Raw genomic sequence first — 20,734 nt, 5'->3', positions numbered from 1 at the left:
AATGTATAAAATGAATATCGATTTTGTAGCGCGATAAACGAAATACAATACACACGTTGGTTTTATTTGTTGCAAATAATGCAAAGCTCTCTGTTTCGGTCGTTACAAGCAGTATGTTTGATACTTGGTTATTAACAGGTTGATCGCAATTCCAAAATTAATATGAAACATTTGAATTAACCAAGGAAACATTCGTGAAATTTTCGATACTAATAATTTTCAATAGCACTTTCGATACAGTTTCCATAATAATATCAAGTATGAAGCACGTCATAAGATGCTTAAATAATTTTATTTTTTAATAAAGTACGCAGCTAACGCGTAAACACATTACGATGCATCGTTGTGAAACAACTGACAGATTTATCGACGTTATAGACAAAGTATAGATTCGTGTAAATCATGAAGAAGTTTCATCCGCGAACTCAAAACAGAGGCTAAACTTCGTTATACTCTTAACACCAAATTTACCAAACTTTTCCTCTACGCGAAAAGACATTCCGTTGTATTGTACATATAGAAAATTAATTGCGTGAAGCAACTCGTTCATGAAATTGTACGAACGACACCGTGTGGCCAGATATCCAGATATCCTTACGTATCATCCTTTCGATAAACTCCTTTTAATTTCGTTGATATTTTGAATTTTTCTACTCCTCTCGTTTTGAACGACGAACTTTCATATAATTGGAAACTCGACTCGGAAACTTGTCGAATCGAATCTTCTTCGCGAGGCACGCGAGCGAATGGAAACGTGGCACGAGTGGCGCAGTTTGTGTCATCCTCGTTACCCGACTTTTTTTTCTCCTATCCCTGATCTTCCAGCACTCGACGTTTAAACCTCTCGAGCGCCGTGTCCCCGAGGTTTTTACATTCGTGGCGGTCGAGGAGCGAGGATTTCGAGTGCGCCACCGTATAATTCCCGCGCGTATTCATTATGCCCTCCTTGGCAAATTAACGCGAACCAGGAGCATTGAGGACGAGGTTGTTGAATCTACGGTGGTGACTCTTGCACCCCATTAGAAAATTTATAATATAAACTCTGATACGCGGATCATAATCAAGTTTGTTTCTATGAAATTTCTACTAACTTCTTCATATATATATTTTTTTTACTATATAATAAATACATATGTACATTTTAACTATTTTTCCCCATACATAATTAATTATATATATACTATTATCAGTTCTATTGGTATTATTATTTCTATATGTATATAGCGTATGTATGTGTATATATAGCGTACTATTAGTAGTATTATTAGTTCTATTGGTATTATTAATTCTATATGTATATAGCGTATGTATGTGTATATATAGCGTACATATATGTATAGATACATATAGAATTAATTATGTATGGGGAAAAGTAGTTAAAATTGGAAAAGAAGGGAGAAGAATTAAATTAACGCGGGACAAGAGAATCGAGGACGAGGCTGTTGCATCTACGGCGCGACTCTCGCACTCTATCGGAGAATTTCCATCGTATAATCTCTGATACCTGATTCACAATCAAGTTTCTATTTACAAATGAATAATTACGACTTTTTCAAATATATTTATTGGGATTAATTGCATACGAGAAAGATTAATTGAGATTGACAAAAGGAAAAGAAGAGGATGGGCGTTAATACCAATGAAAATGGAATTAACACGAGGCAGAAAGATTGAGAACGAGGCTTTTGAATCTACGGTGACGATTTTTGTTCCACCGTTAGAGAAGTTCCATTGTATAATCTCTGGTAGACGGATCGTAATCAAGTTTCTATTTACAAATGAATAATTACGACTTTTTCAGATATATATGCGTCGAGTCAATTATGCGTGGGAAAATTGATTAGCAGCGAAGAAAAGGAAGAAAAAGGACGTTAATCCAATTGACCCAATAGCAAAGTAAATCGATAAGAGGGAACGAAAATCAGATTTTCAAGTTTACAAGGAAAGAAAGCTGCGTGGGCGAGCAATGGGCTTCTGAACTTAAATCTCGTTACCCGACTTTTTGAATTCTCTTTAGTAGACGTCGATGATTAACCTTTCGTAGGTCAAACGTGCCTCCCAGTCCGTTGAAACTTCGATTGATATAACCCATATTTTCTCGACCCTTTACGACTCCAAACTTATTAAACACATCCACTTACGATTATTATGGAAATGAGAATTGCTGTAGATCGCGAGTGATCACAATTGGGCAAACTTTTCTTTTTATATCAAATATACCTATAACGTTATAGGCTACTTTATAAATAGCCATTGATAAGCAGAGCAATTTATGCTTAGATTAGGAGAATTCGGATTAAACGATGGTTATAATATTCTTCGGGATAGTTAACAAGTACGTATCTGTCTGCAACCAAACATTCCTACAAATATCGAAAATGACGTCTATTCCCCACAGTGAAATAAGTCAAAGCAGCAGAGGCGATCTATCGCGGGCAATAAACCAACGAGGATTAAGTCATCGCGGTTGAACTAGCACAGAAATATACGAACCCTAAATCTACCTGTCCAAGTGTCCTTCACTTCAAGCATTACGACGTTGCCTGCTTCTATCAACCCATGCTTCCAGTCGACAGGTCTTCGAAAACGATCTCCCGAATTGTTACCTGAACTCCTGCTTAGATAGCAAAATATAATCGACTTGGGTCGACGAAATTATTTACAATGAAAAAAAGAAATAAAAAAGATAGAATTTCCGGATTATCGCACGAAATCTTCTCCCAGAGATCAAAAGGATGGAAAAGATAATCGCCTTGGTTGGATAAGATTCACGAAGGAGGGAAAAGAAGAAGAGAGAAGAAAAGGTAAGAGGCGAAACTCAAAAACAGCGGGGCAAGTGGCACGAAAGGTGGCGACCTGCCTAGACGGCGTGCATATGTCAGATTTATAGTAGCCATAAACGAACGTGGCCCGGCGGAACTTTCGTACTTGTATTTCCACGACGAAGTTCTCGTCCGCACGCGTGTACGTGGCGGACCGTATAGTTTGCCGTGGCGTCAAGGCATAAACCCAGAATATACGATCGCAGTCTGCACGGCGATGTTCCGACGTATGCTAATTTTCCACGGGAATTAAACTAGCATCGGGGTCGGCACTAAACAACGACGCCTTTGAAGACTTCTGTGTAGGGTATGGTAAGGTCTAGTAATATTCCGCCAAATATATGATAGCGACATAGTGGGAAGTTTATATTTTCGTGAGATAATCTACGTATAGTTTCGTCGGTATTTTTTTTTATATCATCAGGAATGTTTTATATCTTCAAGTATTGTGTAGCGTACAGATTAGAGAAATTTCGCGTCCAAGTAAATTAATATTATTTATGAACGATAAACAGCGACTGCTTTTGAGGACTTTTCTTCGCGATTCCTCTAGGTGTATACATATGTAGCAAGGAATGATAATATTCTGTGAAATATGATAGTAATATAGTGGAAAGTTTGTATTGTCGAGATAAGGTGCATTTTCTCTTTTCTTGCTTTCTTAAGATGTCGGGTATTATTGTGGAAATTATGGTACTATCGTAAATATGCTAATTGCGTTTGAATAATTTAAAGGATAGATGGTATAATAATAATTATTTGCTATAATAATAGATGGTATAATTGCTTTCTTGCAACATTGCGTATTATTGTGGAAATTACGGTAGCCTGATAGGTAAATATGGTAAATATGCTAATTACGTTTAAACAATTTAATGATAGGTGGATGGTATAATAATTAGGTTAAATGTACGTAATACATAAGTTTGATTAAGTATATCGCACGTGGTACTGTTAGAATGGACACGATAAGAACTGTGAAATTAAATAATTTAAATGTAACGTCGACTGCAATATATTTGGAGTTTGTTACGTGTTTAAGTTGCAAAGTAATTTTGTGTAGTCGACAGGGAATCTCGAAACGTTTCCTTTGGTAGACAAAGTACGTAAATACCCTGGCATAGGGGTGTACGTGGTGCGTTTGACAGGAGTACAGTGGAACAAGTAAACTCGAAATCTGCGATGGGGGTACACACTCACAGCAGTCTATCGACGGTATTAAAATAAACGGTTAATTTTTGTTGGAATTAACTTTCTAGTTTATCAAACACCTGGCTGAACACGATGACACAGAGTTCCCTTGAACTATCGGCTACTTTTTGTACAGTTTGGAATTTTTAATCACGATCTTGTTTCGTTCATACTATGGGATAATATTTTTTCTTTAGATCTTTTATAGACCGTAGAACTGGCAGAACACATTCTAAACTTTTTGTCCCGTTGTTCTTGTCTTTCTTTCCTTTGATCTTCGTTTTATTTATTTTTAAAACTATCGCGATGTTTTTCAAGTTCTTCTCCCTTTCTTTTTCTTCTTCGTTTTCGTCGTTTATCTTCATCGCTTTTAGAACCTACATTTTTTCTCGTCTTCTTCTCGTTACCTTGTTTTTATTTCCAAATCCCAACTGTGCCTCTTTTTTCGGATCTTAGATTTTACCTAGTTTTTCCAACTTCTTTTACCTCGTTACTTTTCTTGTTTTTCGAAAGACGTAGCCCCTGTTCCTCGAACCAAGCTCTTCATCTTCTTGCTTTTTAAGTTTTTACAATCACACTCGTTCTTCCTAACTTTTATACTTAAATCTCAACGTATCTTTGCAATGACTTTATTTCGATTATTACGACACTCATCTTTTCATATTTTTGAATCGTTCCAACGTTAGCTATCAACGACCTCGATGAATATTCCAACTAAAATTACTAAAACTACCCTAATCGCCAAGAATACCTTTCAACGTTATACTTCCCGCACGAACGTTACGATTATTAACACCTATAAATATCAAAGAATTATTCAAGAACGCGGTAAATTGTCCAGAAAATTTAGCTTTCTCGTTGCCCTCGAATTTTCCTTCGAAGTGCACATCGATTGCTCGCAATTTTACGCAGAATTTCAAAGGCTAAGGCCATCGTTGACCGGTTCGCTGATGAGGTTCATTGAAAGTAGTGAACCGAAAGGACAGTTAACGAGCTGATGCAGTTTAATGGGCGAGGGTTACATCGAGATCCCATAATCCCAAACGTAATCCCGCTCTACGTCGCTCGCGTTCGGAGAATGCTGACCTTTGAGTACCTAAATATCGGCTAAACCGTATTATCCACGCGGCCACAAATTGCATCTTTTCTTATAGATGCTCCCACTGTCCATTAACCTTCGACCGCTACGACAGCCAACGTTCCCCGAAAACATTAAAATACGGTAATAATAACGCTTTGTCTTCGAGTTACGCCGGTACACAGGAATTTTCTATACTCCGTGAAATCGATTTTACCGAATGCAGATCGAAGAGGTTGGCCTGGTGGAAAATTGAATTCAACCCGGTAAACATCGCCCGGTCGAAGGATACAATGGGAAGGGGCGAAGGGGAGAGTCAGTGGAGCGAGGAAACGAAAACGAGAAGAGGAAAAGTGGCGCGAAACAGGAGGAGGGAACGAATGCCAGGTTATCGAGAAGTTGGACAAGTGTAAAAGGCAAGAATTCGCCTTGGTTTCGATCGGCAACGAACTAAAGGCAACTCTCTCCCTCTCCTTTCGTTTATTCACTTTCCCCCCCGTTCTATTGGATTCCAATATTGGCCGCTGCTTATTCCACATTTATAATTTCCTCCCATCGTTAGGTAGTAGCGACGATGCGATGGCATCGGGTCGATGAAGAGCTTCCACGTGCCCTTTAACGACACTCCAATGAATATATTTCCACGAGCTGTGTAAGAATTCCCTTTACCGGTCACGGTTAAGTGAACGATCTTTTAATAGACCCGGGGAATTTTATAACGTTAACTTCGATGCATAAGTGCGTCGGGCAGGCTATTTATTGGATCGACCGCCTTGAAGAGATTTCACGAGATCGTTATCTTTCGCGATTTCTCATTGTTCAACTTCTCTCGTGGTCTTTCTCCGATTGTAGGATCGATAGCGTGGGAAAAATATACAATAATATAAAATTGTGCAATCGTCTAACGCGTAGAAGCGCCAAACGAACTTTCCAGAGAACGCGCCAAAAGTCTCTTCTGCGCCGTTTGTGTCCGGGCCAGACTGTCGTTTGTCGAAAGGCTTCGCTACCGCCAACTGCTGCAGAGTCTCAATGCCAGCGTTCGCACCGTAGGTCAGGGTGTGCGTTTCGGCCACCACCAAACGAAATAGACATTGCAACGTATTCGTATTTCTAACGATAGGAACATGAAGAAGTCTGACTATTTTAATTTCTTTCGATCATTGATGTATAGGTGCGTAGAATAGAGTCTTTATTGTATTTTCTGCTTTGAAGAGATCTCGTGAGATTTGCAAGTTGATAATAATAAATAGAGCATGAAACGCGCAAAAAGTAGAGTAAAAGCGTCTATTTAAGAAAGTCCAGATCTACTTAAAGACGGACAAGTTAGCGCGACCAAGGGATCACGTCTGACCTACAACGACAGAATCTCCTGCCGGACAAGGATTGAGTTTCTGTCGATTTTGGGCGCGTATCTAATATTTCTTTGAATCGTTGTTACTTCCCATATGTTAAATAATGTGTTACCCACATAACGTGTATGAAACATGTACGCGAACGTACAATCAAATACGAAATCCTTGAAAGTATCAATTTAAAAAAAGAAGAAAATCTTTAATCGTCGATATTCTTCCGATTTTTTATGGTGCTCTCAATATCGATTCTCGTAGAGAAAAAAAGAAAAATAAATTCTAGCGGAATACATGGATCACATTAGAGTTTCATAGTAAAAAGATATTAAACGAGAATATCTGTTCGTGAATGAACAACGCTCACCAATATTTGGATGCTGCAGCTTCCTGCATATTCGTGCCTCGCGTTCGAGCTTCTGAAAATCTGAAACAAGACAAAAAGAATAACATAGTTATGAGTAAGGAAGACGAAAGAATAGCGTGATTCACAAACAACCATTGACTCGTTTAAGAATAAAAAAGAAATAACAGATATCATCACTGAGCCATACTATAAAAATAAAGTTCGTAAAATTTACAAGTTTAGCGACTGTCTGACCATTGAACAACGTTCTGACGAATTCTACCCGATGGCTGAGCATTCCAGAACGGATACTAGCGAGCTTTATCGCAAGAGTTTCGCCGTAACGACAACCCATGCCGGGTATAGTCATTACCGCGAAATCGAATTTTCCAACGAGCTCCCTTGACGAGTTTCCTCGTGGGTAATTCACCAAGGACCATAATAAAATTGGATTTGTCGGTGGCCAAGTCATTTCGAGCACGATTTCCTGTTTCCTTTCTGTTGTACGCGCACCTGAACGGCCTTCCTTCGCGGATCGACCCTCCATTCCATCTCTATTATCGGTCTTGTCCTTCGTGCCTTACTTATTAAATACTATACGTTCTTTCTTCCACTGAATTTACCTTTTCCCTCGAATAAAATATTAAAATTAATTACCCTTCTTTACTCTGCCTCTGTATATTATTCTATTTGTTATTTCGTAGTCGGTCGCTTTTTACTAAATTCGTCCCGAAACTAACGAAACTAAAATTTAAACGAACAAATACGAAATACTCGATTGAACAAGTAGAAAGTGTCAGATGATGTAATAAAATAACATAACGTGATATCTTCCGTAAAAGAAGACAAATCCTCTTTCATTTTTCCAATCTTCCGTAAAATAAGGCAGCCAACCAATCAAACGGCTGCACGGCCGCCGCAAGAATCCGCCATCCCTCGGAATAATTACCAAGTCGGCGAGGTAAGTGTCGGCTAAGGTAAAAATAGAATTTCAGAGAATTAGCGTTCTCGCTTAATAATTTAATACGCTTAAGAAAGCGTTTCGAAGCACCGTAAAGTAGCGGGATCCATTTATCCAGCGCGAAATTCCGTTGGCTTCGAACGTCGAGGAAAAAGAAATCGGACACCGGTTTCCATCCCTTTTGATCTTTTTCCTCTCGCTCTTTCGTTTCTCTCGCCTATAATTAAATCTGCGACGGTGACGAGACCCGGCAGTCTTCATTCGTATCCGCGCCTAAACAACCAGAATTAACGAGCATCTACCGACAAGCAAGAAGAGTCCACGAAGAACACTGCAGCTACAAGAGGAGAGGCAAATTGGAGGACAGAGCACTTGACGAAAAAAAAAACAAAAAAGAAAAAAGGGAAAGAGAAGAGAAAACTGGGTTATTCGGCGATGTCATTTGCCTACTCTATGAGCAGATTCGAACGTTGCAGCATTCTTCGCGTGAGGGGTAGAAAATTTTTCGCAAATTCGGGATAATTTAGTGGTTGTTGAACCGTGAAAATGAAATGATTATTTTAGGGATTAATTCTTTTAGGATCGAATATTTCATTAGACTGTCAGAAATGTTTTTTTGTTAATTATTGATAATAGAAATGCGATGTTTTTTTAATTTTGTTAGGGGTTGATTCTCTTATAATTAAATACTTTATCTATGCTTGGATAATTATTAGATAAGAATTAAATATTTTTGTTAACCGTTGATAACAGAAACACAACGTTTTCTTAATTCTTTTGTACAAAAGGCATAATTTATTACGATTTGTACGTACATGAAGGGATTAAGTAGTTTTGGTCTTAATTTGACATCGTTTGACTGAAATCTTTTAGTTCCGCGTTGTTACCAAATTGTAGGACGCTCGAGGATTGGCAAAAATGAAACGGCGGAGTCACGTCGGTTTCACGGTGCTGCCGTTGGCCAACATTAGACACAGCTGGGTGAACAGTTAACGAGCCACCCTTGTTTGCGCTAAACTCGTTACCGACTACACCGTACCGGAGGCTATCAGACCACATGTACGCGAATCACCGGAAAGAATGGCCGTCCAAAGAAGAGAATTAGCCTTTCTTCCGCTGAAAACAAGGTTTCCCTGCTGGGCTTTCGTCCTATGAACGAAGGTCCAAGTATCACGCGTCGATTACTCGCAAATAAAATAAAGACTTCTTTATAGAAACATAAGGAAGATAAAAATTGTTCTCTTTTCAAACGGACAAAAGCATCTTCCTCGTATCATTGAAGGAGTAACGGGATATTCGTTATATTCAGAAGTAACAAAAATTCACTAGAAACCTGAGAAATCAATGGATTTATCGAGGAGGAGAATAAACACGTATGTGAAGAATATTTAGTTCAGAAGATTAGAAAAATTCTGAAACACACTGTATGTCAATAAAGAAGAGAAAACAAGTCGAAATTTACATATAATAAATATTTGTCATTTTACTATAAAAAGCAAACATTACGCGAAACTATATTTTTCTTTTTTGATTCATTGTAACGTTCATTACCGTAAACATATCATCATCAGGCTAATGAACTATTCACAGTTCCCTCGTGTATGAAATTTACACAAAGAAAAACTGTACCTAATAATATGTGTAATATGTCGTGTCGAACGGTTCACGGTATCTTCAGAATTCGCATCGTCCAAGTTCACGCAGAAAAATGCAGAGGCTGGTGTGCGCGCTTCATCCTCTCCGGGTCGAAGATAGTATCGAAACGTAAAATGCACGTTTATTCACGAACGACACGCGTTCTTATCACGCCCGAGAGATCAAGGGCTGCTGCGTCCACTCCCTTCGTCCCTTCGGAACCCCCTCTGCCGCCCTTGTTCACCTGCTGACTCATCTTCATCCCTCGCAGCAAAGTATCGAGGGTGAAAGAGTTTTTGCTGACTTTCGTGACATTCGTGCTTCATCGGACGCAAAGTAACCAGCAAGGATCGGCCTTGCAACGATCTCGTAAGTCCTCTCAAAGCCAATCTACGATTTCTACACGTGGATCGCACACGCAAACAACCAAGATCCTATGTGTCGTCTTATTTTTATCCTTCGACCGTGATATCGATTTTTCCTCGAAAATAGTCGAGAACGGCGACCAGACGACAGTGTATTTTCGTGTTTCGATCGGTATACAATAATACTGCAACAATACGCTGATCGAAGTCCTTCAAGGAGGGGAAATCTTTCTACGATTCTTAGATCGCGTACAATACTCGGAAAGATAATTACGGAGACGTATCCTCGAATTCAAAACGAAAGACGGGCCGAGATAATGGCGCGAAACTTCAGAACGTATCGCGTATGTAACAGTTAGCGCTCTTAACTGATAATTGGAACTGGTGCCTGCACAGAAACTTAGAGACATTGAAGCTACGACAACGAAGATACAGTTCAAAGAGAATACCGCGTAACTGGGTCAAGTTCTCCGAGTGGACAAGAAGTTGCTTTCTATTTACCATTTGTTGACATTAAAATAGATACAAGTGACTTGGAGGGGGAAGAAAAAAGAGAAAAGACGAAAGCAAGCGCGATTTATGAATAGAACGACACTTTCACGATCGTCGTCGGCCGTTGCACCGTAGAAACAGCTTACAGCATGTTACGCGGCTGAAACGCGAAAGGAAATTACTTTGGAAATTACTTGCGACAACTACTCTTTGTTGCTAAGCAGAGAAAAGAGAAATTAACAGGGTTGGAAAGAGGTTGAGACGCGCCAAAGTTTCCTGCTTCGCCTTTGAATTGCCCGTTGCGCGAATTAGAATTTCAAACGGCACAAACTGCTAACGAAACTACGGACAGAGAGTGCTCGATTAATTATTCGATGAACTGGAAGCAACCGAAGGATCTTGCGAGCCAACTAAACCGACAAGTCGAAATCCACGCGATCAATTTTACAAACGGGATGGCGAGCAGCGCCAATTTGCTTACAGAGTAACTTGGTAAATTTTTGAAAAGTTATGGAGCCATGTAAATGTGAAATATCTTCGCTTGATTTTATTCACCGCATTCTCTATTATTATACAATTTTATTTCGAAACAGAAAAATATTTTTGTTTGATTTCCGCGAAGATCGAGCAGATATTTTGAATATCTTATCGATAAGGAATTCTAGCCTTTGGGTTTCGATAAATATGAATATGTATTAGAGTTAGGTAAGTTAAAAAGAAACTGGAGATGGGATGATTTCCTTTGTTATTTAAACAGCAAATTGTTTTTCTTTCCGCGAGATTGTAGCTGCGAGCGTAGCGGTCGTATACGAAAATACCTCGGGCTCGTAAATATGAATATGTAAGGGACATGTTTGTAAAACATGAAACTGAGCGTAAAACACCGAATTCTGTTTAAAATATGACCGGCATTACGTTGGATGGAAGCTCGACGCTTGTTACGTTCTTCGCTCTTGATCCTCGATAATGTAAACCGTTTGCCTCACCAACAGAGCTCATTCGTCCATGTTAATTACAAAATTTAAACGTAACAAACTTCTTCTTCTTTTTTTACTTAAGTTGAATTTGTAGCACGAGAATATATTTGAAATTGTAAAATCGTACTTTGAAACATGACGAACGTGAAACTCGGAGAATGAACATTTCGAATTTCTAAACTCCTCCCTTCGTTATCCTACGCTGTAGAAATAAGAACAAGAGCGACATCCATGAAATTCAATTTTCAACAAATTTCTGTTTTTCCGCCAACTGCCTTACAACCAACATGGAAGAACTTGGATTCATCTCGAAACAGAATTGGGAAGTTCGTAGGAAAATTCTATCGTCCGAGACGATCTCCGACGTCGTTCGTTCTTAAAACAGAAATAACATTATGATCAGAATGTCAAATTTTCACAGAAATTCCTTGTTTTCGCAAGCTTCCTTAAGATCAACGTGGAAATTCAAATGCACAGTATAACAAGATTCATAAGTCCACGCTTTCGTTGCGAGGTAATGGATACCAAATTCACGGAACAAAAATATTGGCCATCCTCGTTTGTTAAAATAAAGCCTTATCTTAAGTAATGAAGACCGTAAAATCGAATTTTCAACGAATTCTCGAGCAAGTGCTTGCTTAAAATTAACGCAGAAATTTAAACTTACACACGAAGAAGACGCAAAAGTCGAAAATTCTGCTCTTGATGAGCAAACTAACTCGTGGAACAAAAGTTTTCAATTTGCAAACAACCTTCGCTACCTGCGGCTCTTAAATGAAACACAACGCCAATCTCTATAAAACCTAATTTTCAACAAATCCCCGTTTCTCCCTGTTTCCCGGCGAACTCCTATAAAATCAATGCTCGCGTTCCTCCCCTTAGAACCTTCATTTACCCCCAGACTACATCCCTGCACGCAACGCAGAGGTGCGTGATGTGAACGCTGTCCTGAGCATCCCCAATCTCAATTAGCAAATTCTGTTGTAAATGTATTCGGTTGTTTTATAAGTTTTCCTCCCAAAGCTTACGTAATTGATGAGGTATTATAAAGATTAATACGATTTACCAAATCACGCAAAATCGTCAACATATCTTTCCCTCTGCGTTCTGTCACCCTTGCCTATCAAAAAACTAAATTCCCCATCCGTAAATTATAAAATTTCTGCAACGTACAGATCGTTAAAAACTTTCTGCTAAAAATTTGGTTCTAAATTAAGCCGCTGCCACTAAAGTTATTTTAATTATCGTGTAAAAAGACTCGATAACATGTCAACTAACAAACGTAAAAGCGGATTAATCTTCGAACCAACGAAGCGTTCCCAATAATTTCAATGATTGCTAATAATGTTGGCAAAATATTTCAACAACTATATCGAGTACATCGTAATACAATTTAATTCGTTTATTTACGAATCGGTAGTGGTAATTCGATATTACGCGAATCCTGCTTCTTCGCCGTCAACAGGAAGGAAAAAGAACTTAACGAAATACTTGCGGCGTTCCAACAACGATTACATCGATCCGAACGTTCACTCGATCCCCGGAAACCACCCTTTTCCCTGAGACAACCGCTCCACCGCCTCCATTTCCGACGACAGGCAAGCACGCACCAGACAATTCCAAAGCGCTAAGGCTAACTATTTCGAGGGAATTAAATCACGGCATCGCGGGGTGTGGGCGGTGCAGCGTGTAACTGGCTTGCTTCTATCTTTGGCCGACAGTTCCAGTTTCTCCGTAGAGGCGAAAGGTAACACGTGGAAAGGGAGAGGGTAGCGGGGAGGAGAAAAAAAAAGAAAAGGTTGCAGTAGGCAGAGGGAAGATGAGCGGGCTGTCTCTCCTTCCCCTCTCGACACACAGCGCGGTATTCTCTGTCTCTCTTCGTCCCTCTTTACCCTCTGTTTCTCTGGTTGCCGGGCCGAGAGGGATGGCACGGCTGCACCCTCTCTTCTACGACCTTGCTCCAGTAACCTCTTGACCTACACACGCCACGGACGCCGTTCAACCGCATGTTTCTGAAACGAATAAAGCGCGACCGATTCGCCGTTTCACCTTGAATCGGCCAGCCGATCGCTGCATGCGGAAAAATACAGAAACTGTTTCACCGAGACCGATTTCCTCTCGTCCATTCGATTCCTCAATCTGAAAATGTTCCCGCGTTTCCTATGCCTTCCGTGGTGTTTCGCGGACTTCGGGTTAGAGGAAATATGCTTGAGAAGCGTTCGCAGATTATTCGAGTTAACGCGTCGAGGAACGTGTTGTGCGAATTTATTAAGTTGTCCGAAAAGTTTCTTTCGTTTCATAAGATGATAATAGATGAGCAACAATTTCTGTTTTATATTGTTTTATTGAATTAGGTGTGATCCATTCCGTTCTATTTCTATTATTATATTCGTGAATAATTCAATAAACTAATATAAAACAAAAAACATTGTGCGTCTGTTATTTCCTTATAAAACGAAACAAACATTCCGGACAACCTAATAATGCACTTTGTTCTGAAAGGAGAGGTGATTGGAAATATATTACACCATAACATGTAATTTTTGCAAAGTATTGTATTATCTTCTTGTGATTCTTTCTAGCAATGTTATCTGGGTCGTTGTTGAACATTTTATAGTCCATAATGATTATATCTTGTTTTAATCATTCTAGAAAATTTAGACCATGGCAGTGGAACGTGTTAAAGTAATGAAATGTGTAAATTCAAGCGACTCAGATTCAATTTATTTGAAAATAGCATACGTGCCAATGGAACCATTCTTGATATTTAATTCGAAATAACTATTCGTGCTGTATATTAATTTTTTGCTAAATACATGTTCGCGGTAAATATGTTGTAACTTCCGTGTACTCGTACATTTTCAAATTGGTCCGAAATTTTACTAATGCGATCGTGACAATCGTATCGAATTATAAAATTAATGAAATTTCAAAATGCCTTATATAACAGACAATATACGTTCAAATACAGGCGTTCAAATATTTCCGTAAACCACTGTATTTCTACAGATATTTCTTCATAGTAGAACAGGACAGCCACTGGTCAGACATCCTCGAATACCACGATCTACGGTATAAAGGCTAATATTTGATTAATTCCGCTTCTCCGTCTTGTTATAAACGTTGCTAGAAATACGAACGTAACCTCGAATAGTCTCAATGAATGATTTCTAACAGTTTAGATTTCGCGAATGCGAAATAGGCACAGGATATGAAGGCAATGATTTCAACCGCTGCAAGAGAAACAAACTGGATCGTGCGTTTCCATTACCGGTATCTCTTAGATTATCCTCTTCGTTTGTATATGTTGTTAAGCTTGGCCAGTCGTAACGTTTTCGGCTGCATCGAAACTAGTGAAGCGACTGGCCAGCAGGAACTATCCATCGTGCCAATAGAAACACCGACGAAATTTATCTCTTCTCCTACTTTCTCTCAAACATAGCCGGGCAAAACTTTTCGTTCTATAAACGCTGACAGCATTGTGCAAAACTTGTGAAGCATCTACGTTATTCGGAATCGTGACCAAAGATACTTTTAAACTAAATGCTTGTACTCTATTACGTGTATTATTGTTACATGAGAATGGATCTTTTATTGCGCAATTTTTCAATCGAAAATTTCAATGCTTCAGCCGGGAAATTGGAAATTAGCTAATGAATAAAATCAATTTTACGTTAATGTAATAGTAAGTTAACTGATTCTCCCTGTTGCATGTAATTGTTCGCTTATGTAACGAGAATTCTTTTAAAAATAAGTAGATTCAGTAGACAGCAACGATTCAATCAGACACTAATAATAATTTCGTTCAAATAAATGCAGAATTTTAGTGTGACTAAGAAATGGTTTTAATCAATTTCACTCTAATCCTTATAAATATTTACACCTGTCTGAAGGTAATCCATCAAGAAACAAGCGATTCCTGAGAAGATAAAAGATTAAATTTAGAATTTCAAAGATTTAAGAACGTGTTAAATAATGTTACGAAATTAATATCGAAAAATCGAAGGATAAACGTTAAGAAATTTTACACGCGATACTATGAAGTTAAGAGGCAATGAATGTTGCTCGATAATAATATTATACAATTAAGTAAATAATATAAAATAAAGTAGAATTTCAGTTCATACGTCCGAGGATAATCTATGGCGAGGAAATGAAGGTTTAGCCGATTGAACTTTCGACAAAGTAGGAATCCGGATAATCGGTTTCTGAATAATAATCAACGTTCCGCGGTAAAGAGAAATATAGAAGTTGAAGCTATGAATTTGCGTGAAGTTCTACAACTCATTGACGTCAATCCTGTCATCTGAAACGAGATGCAATTTCATCCAGTTTCAATCCAACGAAAGAATTTGTCGCTCAGCCGGCCAGTAAGATTCCATTGAAAAGAGCTCGCGAAGCTCACCTCGGAGCCTCCAAGAGAACCTTATGACGTCAATCTGCTTATCTCCGTGACGTTCGTGGACGATGAAAACGCGCCTCGATTTTAAGACAGAGTTCGATGAAAAAATTTTCCTTGCTCTGCCTCTTCATATTTTGATGTATCACCAAACACTTCGTTCCACTTTCGTTCGCTCCAAAATTCGTTTCACTATCAAGTTGTTAATTTATTCGTTCAATTTTAAATGAATTTACTAACAAATTGACTTGTTCGCTTGTTTGTTATTTTATATTTCTAAAATATTTCATTTAAATTTCTTTCGATTGGTTATAACGTTATTTATATCGATAAGCATATAGTGACTTATGCGGAGAGACAAATTGATTTTACCAGTTATTATTACGCCGAACCAATTTCTGAAAATTAATGTTTGATAATAAAGTTGAGATTGTACGGTTGCTAATTTATAGGTGTCGCGTAAATCCGCAGATTATACAGTTTCTAATCTAAGGATCGGATATATAAGGTACTTCTGAACTAGTGGAGAAGTGCTATTATAATTAATTCAAACAGTGACACTCGTATATTCCGCGAACACATCGAATATGAATCATTTTCTCTATACTGCTAGCAATTTTTTAAACGAATAATTTCAATTTACAAACTCTATTTACACACGTGTGTTGATTCCATATGAAGATAACAAGTTTTAATCCAATATCTTCCTATTAATCATTACTCTCTTAATAAGTCACACATTTTAATCATATTTACGTATCGCTAATTCAAATTGCTTAAAAGTGACGTATTCGTACACCTTAAATTTTCTTTAATTGCTCATCGTTATGCTAACAAATCTCATTCCAACATTCTTGTGCCAAGCATATCCGATCAATTACTGTCTCTTAATTACCAGATCAACAGTACAAAATCAACGATCAACTACGATCGTTTCGCTCGATTAAAATTGTACATCTAACGATTTAACAAGATCGCAAGGGACTTGAATTGTCTATAAATTGGAGGAATTGGAAGAGCCACGTGAAGATTACGTCGTCAAACGATCAAAGACGAGGCGAACAGACAACTTTTTGCTCGTGTTTGGTTTTTCCCCTGGCGAGTGGATCGTCGCCCTTGCATTCTTAGCGTGACCCACGAAAATTCCTCTCGTCGCCCGAATTCTAAAGCTCGATTACCGGCGTCGATCGAACGCAATGTGGAGCAGCATCAAGACAAACAACCACGACCGAACTTTCAGTCGAAAGTTGACCTGTTGACGTTGAAAACGTAATATGCGATCGACGTGTTCGGTTACGTACACGAAATGAATGCACAATTTCGTTTTATCTCATTTTAATAATTTCCTCTAATATTGTAGGAATAGATACAGTCGTATTAATTAATCTTAAATACAGGATGTCCGGAATACTTGGGGCAAAACTTATGCTACCAGTTAATGAGGTCAAAATAGTTTATGCAAACTTATGTCCGAAAATGCTTTATCGAAGAGTTATAGGCGTTCAAAGGGAAAGTTGTTTCTTAGGACTCGTTATACGCAATCGCAGGCAGACACAAATGCGTTTAATGTTGTTTCTACAATAACAGGAATATTCGAAAGAGTTCGTCACAGTGATTAGTTGGACGAATGGAAGCCTGTATACTGGCAGAAAAAAGAAATTCCGAACATTTATTATGCCAAAACAATCGATGAAAGTCTTTGAACCTTATAACTTTTCAACGAAGCATTTTCGGAGATGAGTTCGTCAGAACTTTTTTTACCCGCTAGAACTTATTCACACGTAGTATAAATTTTAGTTAGATATCCTGTATATAGTATATATTTGGATCTATTCGATGCATCATGACGTTAAATTATGTGGCTAAACTTTGAAGTCATGTTATAGATAACAGTAATTGTGAAAATCTTAACGTTCAAATCTTCACATTCGTCCAGATAGTTCGAGAGAGATCGATTGATCGTATATTCTATGGTATAAAATATTAGCAATAAACTGTTGTTTTAAAAGAAAATCCCAAGCAGTACACGAAATGTGTATGACTCGCTTCTGTGTAAAAAGAAAACAAAGAAACAAGGAGAGAGCGAGTGTAACCAAGCGAATCTATAATGAGATTTCTGTTTTATCTCGACTCCTTTAAAGGTGAAGTAAAATTCATTTACCAGGATAAATTTTCATTCGTTATAAATATTCCTATGATATAGCAACGTTAAATAATTCCCCGTGAATCAGACTCTCTTTTTACACGTTTCGCGCGGTGTGATACGCACGCGAGACACGGGATGAGTCACGCGAACACATATTAGGATCTGTGCCAAGGAATCGATTGATAGGGACAATAAAGCTTATGATAGAGCGTACGATACATCACCGGTCGGGTGGCGATCCGTTTGATACTAAATTTATCAATCGCTGTCTGCTAAGCGAAACTTGTGCACACAAGTGACGGAACCGAAGAGGAACGTGTGTCTATTTGAACGTGAAAGATCGTCACTTCACAGTTCCAATATGTAGAAACATTTCGGATTATTCATTTACAGATTCAATAGGAAAGCGATAAAATGGAATTATTATTGAAAATATTAAGTGACACTAAAATATAGAATTCAGAGTACTTCTTTTTTCCTTCTTTTCTTTTTCTTTTGATATTGTATTTTAAGAATCTGGAGGACTATTATACTAAAGAATAAAATTTGATAAAAATATTCGAAGACTCGAAGATATTTTAAGATTAGAAAAGTTCCAAATCTTCAATTACAAATCGTTACAAATCTACTAAGGACTTCTATCCATTTCTTTCTATTTTCTAAAAGTGTTTTTCTTTCGCAAACGTGTTTTTTTTACAACAGTGCACCTTCGTACAAATGTAAAACCAAGTCTGTGAAATGTCGCGGTGTTTATCTCAACAGAACAAAATCGATCGTAATTCGACAAAATAATATAAAACAAAAAACATTGTGCGTCTATTATTTCCTCGTAAAACTTGAAACTTTTCGGGCAACCTAGTAATATGGAGATGGTCGATATTAAGCATTCAAGTATTTGCCCAAAAAGCCATCGCATAATTCAAAGATTATTAAAAATATTCGTAAGCTAAAGCACACGGAAGGAAGGAATCCGAAATATGGTAAAACTTCGCTTAGCAAACTCGAAGTTACCATATTTCTATCTACCTTGGACGAAATAATTTCCCTGCCCCCACAAGAATTTCTGCGAGATTGTCTGGTCGACGATGTGGACATAAACAATACGCCTAACCATAGTCTCCAAAAATCTGTGCTCGATATCGCAACACGCGTAAGCCAGTCGCCTTGATTTTAGCTCGTTAATTAAATTGACCGTCGTGGCGTTTATCGGATCGCTTTTGCTCGATATTTTGATTGATTCAATTACGACGCTCATCTGGCTTCGCGTCACATCCAACGTTTTATTTTATCTTTTTCCTCTTTTCTTTCCGTTATCATTTTCGTCCCGACGAATAAACCGACGTATATGAAACTTCGCGCGTAAAAACAGGTAAGCAGGTTTTCCCGAATCGAAGATCGTGTACGGCACTGGCAACTGTTGGTCGCGATGGAATGTTGGCAAACTGACAACGGCGTCGCTTGTTGTTTTTAGACGCTAAATCTCTTTCGGTATACAGAAAGCACGGCTCTTTTCGCGATTCCATGTTCGATCGTCAAGATACGAGCGAACAATGTCTCCGGACAAAATCAGTGAAAATGGCATGGCGATGATTGAACAGAAGATCGTACGGACAATTAGAGGAATGAGTTTGAGAATTTGAAGATAATGAGGATATCGACTGTCGAAAATTTGATATATGCATGATCGATATATAAACTTTTCTTACAGATAGATTCGCGAAAGAGTAACGTAAATGTTACGTTAGTTTTGTTGAGTGAAGCGTTGTAGACTGTAAGAGAGCAAGTGAATTATTTTTGCGAGTAGAAATCCGAATAGAAATTTAGCCGCAATGTGCGAAGCAGTTTATAATATTTTTAGGCTACCGATGAAATTTCAAGGAACATCGTCAATTTTTTGCATCGCGTTCGACGTACATATGTTTTTAAACTACTTGAAAAGAATAATTCTACTATTACGTTTATATCGCGTATTGATGAACTATCTTTAAAAATCGGACATGTTTTAATCAGAATATTCGCAAAATACGAAATGAAATATTTAAAGTGAAGCTACTTGCGACGAAATTTTAACCAAATGTCCTTTCAAACGAAAGAAGAGACACGCCGCAAGCTGCACGAGCATGGCCTTAAAAAGAACAAATTCGCAGCCGAATTTATGCCGCGAATTGATAAACTATTCCATAGAACTCGACGATATCGCAAAACTTCGAAGCGTTTCGTATTTTCGCGTGAAACTTGCAAGGACCATTTTCATGGTAACGCAGCCTCGTCAAAGTCCATGAAGCGTAGTCGTTTCGCCTAATACTCCTGTGTATTTTAAATGCTAATGTTCTTGTATTGAACTTTATTGCGAAACTCTCGAAACTTCTCAGTCACTTCGTTAATATATTCATCTACGATATTAATTATCGTCTTTCGTCGTCGTCGTTACAGTTAAAACGGAGAATTTTCTTTCAGCTTACCTCTGGCCGTCAGCTTTTTCGTGTTTATAATCTTCGCGGCGAATTCGTAACCGGTGCTCTTCTGAACGCATCGTCGAACCACCGAGAAGGCACCCCTGAAACATTTCAAACACAGATTCCCGTTAATTCGACGTTCGACGAGACACGGCAACTCTCCGGGCGAGAACGATAAAACTTGCGAAAAGCGATACGGTTAATCCGTTAACGAGCATACTCGTAACTGCTCTCCAAACTTCGCGAAACCTATATGTTTGCGCTCTTGAACGACTGTCGAATAGTCGAAGGGTTGAACTTGGTCGATTACCCTACTGTACCACCACTGCTATGTTCGGAATGTGTGTATATATATATATATATATGTATATGTATATGGTGCAGACAGATGGAAATTAGTTAGCAGCAGTTAAGTTTTTTGTAGTACAGAGTTAGCGAAGATAGGAGATAGTTGATGAAAAGAATCTTCGGATCGTTGTTGTAATTGCAGGAAATTTGGCAGTGAGTTTGGAATTCTTTA

At 38.3% G+C, this 20,734-nt stretch overlaps 1 protein-coding gene across 40 annotated transcripts in view; it reads right to left on the bottom strand.

The window, feature by feature from the left end:
* Positions 1-20,734, bottom strand: part of LOC126914150 (calcium/calmodulin-dependent protein kinase type II alpha chain) — a 157,345-nt gene that overhangs the window by 89,231 nt on the left and 47,380 nt on the right. For all 40 annotated transcript variants that reach the window (XM_050717703.1, XM_050717719.1, XM_050717688.1 and 37 more), the window contains exons 2-3: positions 20,221-20,315; positions 6,805-6,864 (exon numbers count right to left, since the gene is read on the bottom strand). In XM_050717703.1, the coding sequence (XP_050573660.1) occupies positions 6,805-6,864; positions 20,221-20,315 (155 nt within the window). The remainder of the gene's footprint in view (positions 1-6,804; positions 6,865-20,220; positions 20,316-20,734) is intronic.

Source organism: Bombus affinis, chromosome 3 (assembly GCF_024516045.1).
Source record: "Bombus affinis isolate iyBomAffi1 chromosome 3, iyBomAffi1.2, whole genome shotgun sequence".
NCBI classification, from domain to species: domain Eukaryota; kingdom Metazoa; phylum Arthropoda; class Insecta; order Hymenoptera; family Apidae; genus Bombus; species Bombus affinis.
This window is presented reverse-complemented; position numbering and strand designations above follow the sequence as displayed.